The 12,477-nt window shown below is 41.0% G+C and overlaps 1 protein-coding gene across 1 annotated transcript in view; it reads right to left on the bottom strand.

Annotated features, from left to right (window-relative positions):
• ASIC4 (acid sensing ion channel subunit family member 4) overlaps positions 1 to 7,872 on the bottom strand; it is a 216,858-nt gene extending 208,986 nt beyond the window's left edge. Inside the window, exon 1 of the mRNA XM_075181019.1 lies at positions 6,734 to 7,872. Coding sequence (XP_075037120.1) covers positions 6,734 to 7,309 — 576 coding nt within the window. The 5' untranslated portion in view covers positions 7,310 to 7,872. The remainder of the gene's footprint in view (positions 1 to 6,733) is intronic.
• Between the last annotated feature and the right edge of the window lie 4,605 nt (positions 7,873 to 12,477).

Below are 12,477 nucleotides of genomic sequence, written 5' to 3'. Positions count from 1 at the left end.
CAGACACACACACACACACACACACACACACACACACACACACACACACACACACACACACACACACACACACACCTATGGACTGTTGCTTTAAGTTTGCAAGGCACAGAGGCAGCTATGCAAATAAAAATAGGGATAATGACTCCATATGGGAGATCAAGTTTTTTTTTCACGTGTTCGCTAGCGTATATATGAAAGCGCTCTGTGTATAATAACAGGATGGATTCAGGTTTGTGAAAGTGGTTGTTTGAATGAGCTGTTAAATACAAAGTAGACAATGTACTCACATATTCATTACATGCATGTTTTTCTATAGTATGGGACTGATTCATGAAAGCACGTATCGTATGCAAAATCATCCCAGGACAGAGGGATACGTCCCTGAACACAGTCCTGGGGGTAAATGTATCAAGCTGAGAGTTTTCCGGTGGGTTTGAAACACCAATCAGATTCTACCTATCATTTATTTAGTACATTCTACAAAATGACAGCTAGAATCTGATTGGTTGCTTTAGGCAACATCTCCACTTTTCAAACCCGCCGGAAAACTCTCAGCTTGATACATTTACCCCTTGATCCGTGCGCCTGTGAGTGCAAAGGAGACTTACTACAGCCTACGAATTTGGGGTAGTGAACTAGTCGGGAAAGGGGCATTTTTTCCTAGTGAATTTATAGTATTGGGTGTGCCAAACTCAAGCGCACGCAGCCACGTCTGAATTAAGCTTTGGACTACTTGTTTTTCTGCCTTTTTTCTTGCCCCAGCTACAGGACTAGTCTAAGTCCTGATCAGTAGTGAAGACAGTCTTCTATGCATGCTATAACATGTGTTTGCAATCAGGAGCAACTGTAAAAATGTAGTTTATGCTCAGTAGACATTAACAACTTTGTAATAAATATATTTTATGAAGAGAGAGAGGGAGAAAGATTTGCTCAGGAGTATTTCTCGTGTTCCGCAGGGTGGGAGTAGTTCTCAGTATCTGTTATTAAGGAGTTTGTATGGAAAACTGCGCAGATGAACTTCTGTATACTGTAAGCAAATAGACTATTTTCCAGTATACCTTTACTTGTTCGTTATGCTCGATTTATTCTCAGTATATGTTCTTTTTCTGTGTGCACAGACAGCCGCACAGTACCACTTCTCTCGTTCTGTGTGCTGGATGTCATTTTTTATTTATGTTTTTTGGCAGCAAGAATAAATCACAGCGAGAGTTTTTGTTGGTAAAAATGACCGGTGTTCCTGCAAGGCTTGTATAAATCTTTGTCACTGGCATCTAAAGGAGCCTGGCCCGGCTGCCAATATTTCTGCCCTTATTTTAAACGATAAAAAAGTTATAATTTTTTTTGCCCAGTAGTTTTACCACAAGAATCTGAATCAGTTCATAATGCTGCTGCATCAAACTTGTGTGGTTTTTGTTTGTTTGTTTGTTGAGCTTATTTACTGGAAATTTACCTTTTTTTTTTTATCATTTATATTTACATAAACGACCCAGTCATTCTCTGTGGTGAACATTTAAGGCTTACTAATTTGCGGGTTTGGAAAAGTGGAGATGTTGCATATAGCAACCAATCAGATTCTAGGCGTCATTTTGTAGAATGTACCAAATAAATGATAGCTAGAAACTGATTGGTTTTTCAGGCATTTAGGCAAGAATGGGCAGCCATCAGTCTGTATGTGGCCCAGAAGTTGATTGACAGCATGCCAGGGCAAATTGCAGAGGTCTTCAAAAAGAAGGGTCAACACTGTAACATTGACTCGCTGCATAAACTTAAGGTAATTGTCAATAAAAGCCTTTGACACTTATAAAATGCTTGTAATTTTACTTCGGTATATCATAGCAACATCTGACAAAAAGGTCTAAAAACACTGAAACAGCAATCTTTGTGAAAAACAATACTTGTGTCATTCTCAAAACCTTTGGCCATGACTGTACAGATGCGGTGTGACAGTGTCAAAGTTGCATTACCCTATTGGTACACAATATAATGCAATGAAGAGTCAAGTGCACAAGACAGAATAGAGTCTTGGCAGGGTTAGTAATAAATGTGAAAGTCACATTTTTATATATAATGTTTTTTATGTATAATGTTTTATATATAATGTTCACTTAGTGGCTCAGTGATGTCACTAATTGATAGGCTGCTCTCATGAATATCAGCCAGCCCCATAGATGTGCAGATACAGCATACACCTGTCTGTGCAGGTGTGCCTGTAATGAGGGACACCGAGGCAGCTGTTTCAGGCAAGAAGAATTTTTGGGGCAGCAAAATAAGGGTTGTCCATTTAAAAATGTCAGCTTTCTCTATGCAAAAGCTTAAATTAGCGGAGATTACATTGTTACAATGTGAGTATGAAATAGAACGCAGATGCTGCTATAGAAATGTTTATGTTAGACTGTGTAAAGGATGACAAGGGCCTGGTGTCAGTTCACCCCTCAGGCAACACATTGGCTTTAGTCCCTCTTGGATACGGCCGTCTCTGTTACCAGCAGATCAGTCCAGGAGCCTCCTCACTGAAATTTGTAGGTTTTCAATTCTTCTATGTATAGTTCTCAATTGCAAAATGCTAATAATTCTACATTTGAAGCCAACTGTATCAATTTTCCATCTGCTCCTCTTGTCTAGTCCTCTGCTGCCACACATCACAGAAACGTGTCGCTTGTAAGATAAACACTGTATCCTGCCTCCCACAGTACAAAAAATACTATTAATATCAGCGGAAGCCGGGCTAACAGCCGACTGCATGTTCACAACACATCTCTTAACAAGAGAACAGACGTTGTTCGGTTTGTACAAATGTTTGTTGCTGTTACATACAGTCTACGGACTTTATCATTGTCATTACAGGAGTTCTACAACTGTCCCGGTTTATTTCCATATGGAATAATGCATTTCCCACTGTAAATTATATGGGGTGAATTTAATTTGGCCGCGTTATTCCAGGAATAACGCGGCCTGTGCAGTATTACCGTTAGTACGGTAATTTTAATGCTGATTTTCACTCGCACATTAAATGAACTTGTGATATACATTAACTGTGAATGTGTGTGTGTATATATATATATATATATATATATATATATATATATATATACATATACATATATATACATATATGTCCCCTTTGCAATAAGATGATTTGGGAAATTTCTTCACTGCTGGAAATTCCACAGTCAACTGTAAGTGATATTAATAGAAAGCGGAAGCGTTTAGGAACAACAGTAACTCAGCCACGATGCGGAAGACCACGTAAAGTCACAGAGCGGGGTCAACAACTGCTAAGGCGCATGGTGCGTAAAAGTCACCAATGTTCTGCTGATTCCATAGCTGAAGAGTTCCGAACTTCCACTGGCATTAATGTAAGCACAAAAACTGTGCGGCGGGAGCTTAATGGAATGGGTTTCCTTAGCCGAGCAGCTGCATGCAAGCCTCACATCACCAAGACCAATGCCAAGCATTGGATGGAGTGGTGTAAAGCACACTGACACTGGACTGTGGAGCAGTGGAATCGTGTTCTGTGGTGTGATGAATCACACTTCTCTGTTTGGCAGTCAGATGGGCGAATCTGGGTTTGGCGGATGCCGGGAGAACGTTACCTGCCTGACTGCATTATGTCAACTGTTAAGTTTGGTGGAGGAGGGATAATGGTTTGGGGCTGTTTTTCAGGGGTTGGGCTAGGCCCCTTATCTCCAGTGTAGGACAATCTTAATCCTTCAGCATACCCAGTCATTTGGACAATGCTATGCTTCCAACTTTGTGGTAACAGTTTGGGGAAGGCCCTTTTCTATTCCAACATGACTGTGCCCCAGTGCACAAAGCAAGGACTACAAAGACATGGTTTGATGAGGTCGGTGTGGAAGAACTTGACTGGCCCACACAGTGCCCTGACCTCACCCCCGAACACCTTTGGGATGAACTGGAACGGAATGTCATCACAGTCTCTGTTGGTGTAATGGTCAAGCGTCCGAATACTTTTGTCCATACAGTATAAAAGTATTTTATATATATATATATATATATATATATATATATATATATATATATATATATTATTTATTGCATTAACGCTTACTTTCATGTTATTTTTCTTTTTCTGACCATATTTCCTATCTAATGCCAGTAGCTTCTATATGAAAATGAGGGGGAGGAGACTGATTTAGCGGAGTGTCCTACTATTTAAAACAAAGGGCTGTTTGCGGTGAAAAACGGACAGCTAATTACAGAAGATCTTTCCTCTTTTTTTTAAGACACTGGCAGTAGAACACTAAAAAATGAGCACAGTGCAAATGCCATCTGCCTTGTTTTTTAATGTGAATGTTTATGTCTCTTATGCCAAGTTTAATAAAGTTGTATTTTGAAGGCATTCAGTCTCTTCCATTCAGTCTCTATGACATAAAGCAAATCAGAGCGAGGTTTTGAGAAAGGGGCCGCGGGTAACAGGTTGCTGGACCGCCGGTGGCCTGCTGCCCACCATTGTTCTAGAAGGAACTGCCTAGAAGCTTATTTTGTATCACTTTTGTTGAGTTTATGATCCCCATTTTCAAAACGTAGCACGCAGTGCTTGTACTACTCCCCGCTGCCACTAGGGGACTCTGTGTATATGAAAACGACTCTACAGCGCCTCTTTGTGGACAGTTTTATATTTTACTGTTGCCTCCTTAATGAAGTATTAAACAAGAACGGTACTTTAAGTACTTATGTTATCGAGAAACATTTTTTCTAGTATTGCAGACTGAACAGTTACATTCAAATTAAAATACCCAGGTACTTGATATCTACGTGGTTTGCTTTGTAAGTTGAACAACAGCACACATTAAGTAGAGCCCTGAATCATAGAGCATTTATCACATATACAGTGATCGTTTTTCTCATTCCCTTGTGTCAACATTGTCTCTCAGATCGAATGCAATAACGCTACCTAGCTAATGACCTGAGTAATACACAGCAGTTTAGGAGGGCAGCTATGACAGCTATTGCAGGAAAATTAAATATTTTCTGTTTAGGTGCACACATTCTGGGTCTGATTCATCAAGCAACCAACGTAAGTCCATTTATGTGGCATATATTGCGTACAATTGTTCTGTGCATGCGCGAAAACGAGACTTACGCCGGTGAACGGAACTGCATGCAATTCATGTTCGCAGACAACACACCTCTGACAGCTTATGATTTGAATGGGGGTATGAAGAGGCAGACACACATGTAAACAATGTACAGTAAGGGCGGTCCAAGCTCTGGGCATCTCTCAGGTACGTGTCTTTTAGCCGTATCACTTGCACCAGCCACAGGTCAGGTGTAAGTGCTGACTGATTGTGTTGACAGCCGCGTATGCATTCCAATACATGCGTTTGCAATCAAGACAAACGGTATTTTATGTAAAAAATATATATATATTTTTTTAAATATATTTTTATTAATGATTATAGTATTAGGAGGTGTTAATTTATTTAATATACTTATATCCAGATTTCAATGGAAACATTTCTTGAGATCCTCTTGAACTTGAATACGGGCAAATGTACGTGCAATTTTTATTAAACGCAAGTTGCGTTCAGATGGCGTTCCTTCATGAATCAGGCCCTCTGCATTTGCAGCAACCCTCTCTAGATAAATAATAATATATAAAATGATTAGGCAAGGGACATTTTTGCAGCCGCTGGATAAGAGGTAGAAATGTCACAGAGTGGTCTGGCTGGATTGCTAGAGGTATAAACATTTTGCAGACGTTTGATTAACAGTTACATAATGTCCAGCTGATACTGCAAGCAGACACAGAACCAGAGGTCGACGAGGGATTCTAGTTTGTTATTTGATCAAATAAACAAAACATTTGCAGAATCTGCGTTCATCGTGACCCATTTCTGTTTGCCGGTAATAACAAAACACTTCACCGCTCACTCAACGGAGCCAAAATTGCACTGATGACACTTCGAACATGTAACGTTTCCTGTTTCCCCGTGGACAGTTCCACTATTGAGCTCTCTGCATCTCTTTTCTGCTAATTTAATCATCGCTAAGACAAATTAACCCCTCCCATCCCACTGGGGGGGTATAGAACTCTCTGAAAATCACCCAGCCCACCCCGTAACCTGCGAGACAAGGTGCAGTGTAAATGTTTGGCAGCTAGATTCCATAAAATATCTGGACAAACTATTTCTTCAACACCTTATATAGAGCAGTAAATATTCTATGCAACCGTAACAGCGTAACCAATGCTGTATATAAAAAGTGTTTCTGCTGACTCAACATACCTGATATTATATACAAAATGCAATTGCCATGTACTGTTAGAAACTGTCAATTCTGCATGTCCACTGAATATAAATTACATGGCTTCTCCCTCCCCAAAAAATATGTTCATTTAAATGTTTTTTTTTTGGGGGGGGGGGGGGGGGGGGGCAGTAAGTAGAGATGACCTGAAGTGGTTCTTTCGGTCCGGCCTGCTTCAGACCCATGCTTCATCCACGCCGCAGAGATACTAAATGGATTCTTGCAGGAACTGTATATTGTTGTGGCCGGAGCTGTAATTTACACAATGTCAGGACTTTTAACACAAGGAATCTCAGCATTAAGAGAGCTGCTGTCGGGACATGTTTAGATTGACCGGTGACAGAGACTGGGGGCTACCTGAATATCTACCCCATTATAATGAGACACTTTGAGGACTAGGAGCAAACAGAGTGAATAACGATCTGTGCTGAGAGTACTAGAAATTGGCATAAAACTGGGGACTCACCACCGAGAAGTTGTGTGCAGTGCAGTTATCCCCACTGAAGTTGCAGCTCTTCAACATCTCCGCAAGCTGGTGTCCAGTCCGGTTTACTATGTCCAACATGTCGGGGTCCGGGTACATTAAATCCGAGGCTCTGTGTCCATCCCGGTCCTTTGGAGGCAGTCCAGTGAGGTTGGCCAAGTGGTAAATGTCGGAATCGGTGAGAGCCGAGTGCCTAAATCGGTTGATGTTACATATGGTGACTGCTGGGAAGATCATCTTACTCAACACCCCCTCATCCAGGGTAGTAACATGGGGGCGTTCGAGGTAATAAAAGGCACACTTAGCTGCCTGGTACAGAAAGAACAGCAAGGATGCCAAAAATGCCAATGCCCAGAGGCTCTGCTTGATGCCAAGTCTACCCGTCCGGAAGATATGCCGCAATCCATGAAGAGTACTAGTGCTGGAGAAAGCTGCTAAGTCCCGGCCAGTTGATGGAACCTCGTCCCCAATCAGGCTTTCCCTCTCCCCTTCCTCTTTCTCCTTCTGGATCCCATCCTCGTCTGCAAACTTGATCTTGCAGACTATCTCGATGGGCATTGGCAAGCAAGTTTAGGGAGACAGGGTTTAGGGGTTTTCAAAAGCAAGAACACCCCCTTTGCCCTGTTCCCCTGCGCACGTCCCAAAATACTCCTGTTCCAAAGCACTTTTCTTGGATAATGTGAGAAAAGAGGAAAAATTGTCTCTGTTTTCTCCTCTCCGGTCCCCTTACTCCTAGCCCCTTCCCTTGTGTTTCCCAAAAGATACAGTGCTGGAGAAATAGAAAAGCCAAAGAATACAAAAAAAGACTGATTACAGAAAAACAGGGTAAAGAAGAGCCGGAGGTTTTCTTCTGCTCTTAAGAGCTGTTCAATTCAGCACGGTCCTTCTATCCTTTAAGGTTGGTCTCCCAGTGACTTTGCTTATCTCGGCAAGCCCAGCTGCGAGAGGGATGAAAATCTTGTCTTCTTTGCTGCCTTCTCTCTCAGCGCAGACAGCAAGCATTTAAACAAGTGCTAAGACAATCCCCTGTCTGAGGGACGGAAAGGGATCCCCATACTACAAGAGAGAAGGGGGGGTGAGAAGAGTGTGTGTGTGTGTGTGTGTGTGTGTGTGAGAGAGAAAGAGAGAGCAGTATAAATCTGAATGAAATGCCTTAAGCAGCACTGGCCAGTGAGTTGCAGGCGGAGAGGCTGAGAAGCACGCTATGTTCTAAAGTCAGCTTTCCACACTTGTTTGAATAACTGTGTTGGTGAAGCTCGCTCTCACCGTCGGCGTACAAGGGCTGTGCCAACAGGGAGAATTCTACCGCTATCCTCTAAACTACAGCTTCCTTCCCATCTGCTAATTCATGTTCACTGCTTAAATTATTATTATTATTATTATTATTATTAAGTTTAAAATGATAAAATGACTTTTAAGTAAAATATTTTAAATTACTTTGCGTGTACGCTATGAATAGAATTTGGTGGAAATTACTGCAATTGAGGAAAGACTCTGCACGCTGAATATTAAAAAACAAAATGATACGATGATGACGATTGTAGAATTTACATATATGTTTAAAACAAAACCACTAATAGTGTGTAGTTCAGTGATTGGCGGCCGGATACACTTCAGAGGCCGCAGGGTGCAGCCCTTTAACCTTCAAAAACGCAAAACGTAACTATATATAATGGACGACATGCGAAAAGCAGCCATCTAAAGCAATGGTCAGGGAACAGGGGTAAATTACCCCAAATGGGGTAAAAATTAAATTCCTGGGGGTAATGCTGCCGATTCACATGCTGTCAGTTGGATTGTAGACCCCTTTAAATGTGAAATTGATGTTGTACCAGAAGAGCCTCAAGGGTTGGCAGAGGCACTTCTTGAGCTTAGATGCAATAATGAAGCACGTATTGTATTTGAAAGCAAAGCAGATCTGTCATATTTTTGGATGTCAACAGCTGCAAAGGCATCAAAATTGCACATGAGGAGGCAGTCAAAAAGTTGCTGCCTTCTGCAACAACCTACCTTTGCAAACAAGGATTTTCCACTCTAACAAACATAAAAACAAAGCAGAGAAATCAATTGGACGCTGAAGACTGTATCCAAATTGCTCTGACAACAAAATGCCCCAATATTGATGCTCTCGTATCAAAAATGAAGCAACATCATTTCCTGAAGTTTTGAAGTTGAAGCTTTCAAAGAAATTTTGAATAGATTCAATGAAATTTTGAATTCAAATAATTAATAATATATGATTTCCTTCCTTTCAAATCAAGGGGGTAACGTCGGCGTATCTAAATATACTTTGGGGTTAAAGGTAAAAAAGTTCCCTGACCCCTGATCTAAAGGCAAATATAAAGAAAAGATTAGGGATGAGCTGCCCTTTCCTCCACATTTACCGTCATACATGGACCATTTAGTATTTTTACCAGTTTACTCTGTAGCCAATGAAGCCAGATCCTAACTTCATAAGCAAATGGAGATATCACATAGTGAGACCTGGATGCTTGTGTGGAGGCAGAGTGGGATACAAAGCACAGAGAAAATGGTAAATTTGAGTTTTTATTGTAATAATATTAATAAAATATAGAGCAGTGTATTGAAAGGCATAAAACAAACACCAAAAACTGTGTACATGATAGCATCCATTTAGGCTAAAAACCATGTATATAATAAACAAGGATTGTAATAGCTGACACCGCTGATGGATGACAAGTACTCCCAGGTGAAATGTCTACCACCATTTAAATCTATTTAGAATGTAGGGGACTATTTATCAAGCCCCTGCTAGGACACAATCTGCGGCTGCACGATTTATCCAGAAAATGACACCGGGGCAGCTCCCTGGCGATCCTGGCTGGCAGCAGTAAGAAGAATCCAGTGCAGGGTCCCCTCTATGCATGTGCACTGAAACTGGAAGCCCGGGCATGGGCTTCAGTCCCAGTGTCTGCAAAAACAAGAATAATAAAGTTGTTTTTTTTAAAAAAAAAAAAGACAAGACAATCCGAATTAACGAAGAAAAAACTTTATTTAAAAAAAAAATCTGTACAATGCTTTATTTTAATAAAATAAATGGGCTGAACCAATGTATCCACACATATATTGGAACCTAAGCAGCACCAAGAGTAAGTACCAACAACTAAGACAAGGGGAATAACACTGGTCAAGTGAATTTGTAATATTTATTTTTTTTTATGAAAAATTGTAAAATGAACTGGAAATTGCATTATGGGTGGATTTCTGATTTGGTGTGGCGAGCAGATGGAGCCGTCCAGTGACACTGGAAGCCGGTAGACCATCAGTCACGGGATGTTGAGAGAAATTAAAGTTAGTTTCCTGCCACAGGTATCTCACTGTCTTTTATAAGTGATCATTTTTCAACAATCATTTGAATATTCATTGGAATTATAAGGTGTAAACTTGTCTTCAAATTTTTAAAGAACTAGCGGTACGTGGTCCAATAAATAAAGTATGCCCATTGTAAAGACATTTGTTTTTTACACTCACATCATCACCATCATCACCATTTATTTATATAGCGCCACTAATTCCACAGCGCTGTACAGAGAACTCACTCACATCAGTCCCTGCCCCATTGGGGCTTACAGTCTAAATTCCCTAACACACACACACACACACACACACACACACACACACACAGACTAGGGTCAATTTTGTTAGCAGGCAATTAACCTACCAGTATGTTTTTGGAGAGTGGGAGGAAACCGGAGCACCCGGAGGAAACCCACACAAACACGGGGTGCAGGGCCCTCTTAAGAACCTCTTGGGCCCCCGGGCACAGCAGTGCACCGGGGCCCCTATATATACAAAAATAAAAAAATAATGATTATATATATGGGCCCTGCAGCCCAGTGGGGCCCTCCGGAGGCAGGAAAAAAAAGAAAACCCTGGAAAAAAAAGAAGAAAATACTTACCGTGCTTTCAGCTGGCGATCCGGCTCCCTCCCTGGTCTCCTCCTCTGTGCTGCACTCTGCAATGGATGTCGGGCGGGCGTGATGACGTCACGCCCGACATGCACTGCCAGCGCGACGGAGGAGGAGACCAGGGAGGGAGCCGGATCGCCAGCTGACAGCACGGTAAGTATTTTCTTCTTTTTTTTCAGGGTTTTCTTTTTTTTCCTGCCTCCGGAGGGCCCCCCTGGGCTGCAGGGACCCCGGGCACCTGCCCAGCGTGCCCAATGGGAAAGACGGCCCTGACGGGGTGAACATAGAAACTCCACACACACTCACAGTTGTTGTTGAGTACAGCATAGAAGTTACCTAAAATAAATCATAATGTTATTCACCATTTCACAGAAAGTTAACAAAATCAATTTGTTTTGCTGCTGCTTGGTTGTTCGGTGCCACATAAGATCTTGTGCAATCTGTCCTTTGCTACCGTCATTGCAGTTACGGTAGATAGGTGGACAACCACCTTTCAATATTAAACCTCCCTACAAAACTGGCACTGCCCTCTAATGCTGAACCCAACTACAAGACCTGCACAGATTTAAATATTGAACTTCACCCCAATCCCGATACTTTCATACTGGACATTACTGTGAAGCTGGCACTGCCATTCAATACAGAAATCACTATGAGATGGGTTCTGCCATCCAATACTGAATCTCACTGAGAGACTGGTACTGCCCTTCAAAACTGAACATTACTGTGAAACTGACATTGTTCTTCAATACTGACTGGCACTGTCTCAGATATTGAATCTTACTAACAGACTGGTACTGGCCTCCAATACTGAATCTCACTGACAGACTGGCACTGTAATATAATACCATTATAATAATGTCATCAACCCTGGTATGAAATGTTATAATAAAAGAGTTTCTGTCACCCAGTATACAAAGATCCCTTCAGCTTTCAATGACACAGTCACATATGGTTGATATATAGAAAGACCATAGTTACTGCTTCATCTCCAGACAAATGACTTACTCCTGCGAAGATGACTTCGCAGTAACGGGGATGTCCTGAAACTGTACCCAAGGACTGACACAACCCTCAGATTAACAGTAAAGGGGTTAGGCCATTTAAATGGACAAAGCACATGTATGGTAAAGCAACAAGCATGGATGTGTGATTTTAATGGATTTACTTGCATGACTTGCAGATCAGTCTCCTATAACGTGGATCTATATCTCTCTTGATAAGTGCAAACGCAGCCACTCAATTCTTTGAAATAAGAACGGCTGATCCTCACTAAATACAATTGATTTGAATTTACAACTAAATTAAGTCAATCACAGGTTTACCGTTTACATTCCACTGGCGCACAAATTAGCCCGGTCAAGTTGAGATTGTGTAAATCATTTTAATTCCTCTACTGACAGTCTCCCATCCCAACTGTACCACTATCCTACTAGCTATATGTTTATGTTGCTTCCATATTATATTGCTGTTTTGTATTGCTGTTTTGTGTTACTGTTTTGTATTACTGTTTTGTGATATTGTTTTGTATTGTTGTTTTGTGTTGCTGTTTTGTGTTACTGTTTTGTTGTACTATTTTGTATTGCTGTTTTGTATTACTGTTTTGTATTGTTGTTTGTATTACTGATTTGTATTGCTGTTTTGTATTACTGTTTTGTGTTACTGTTTTGTACTGCTGTTTTGTTGTACTGTTTTGTATTGTTGTTTTGTATTGCTATTTTGTATTACTGTTTTGTTGTACTCTTTTGTATTATTGTTTTGTATTACTGTTTTTTGTTACTGTTTTGTAGTGCTGTT

The sequence above is a fragment of the Mixophyes fleayi genome, chromosome 7, assembly GCF_038048845.1.
Source record: "Mixophyes fleayi isolate aMixFle1 chromosome 7, aMixFle1.hap1, whole genome shotgun sequence".
Lineage (NCBI taxonomy): Eukaryota > Metazoa > Chordata > Amphibia > Anura > Limnodynastidae > Mixophyes > Mixophyes fleayi.
The sequence above is the reverse complement of the archived record's forward strand: the minus strand, read 5'-3'. Positions and strand labels throughout refer to the sequence as shown.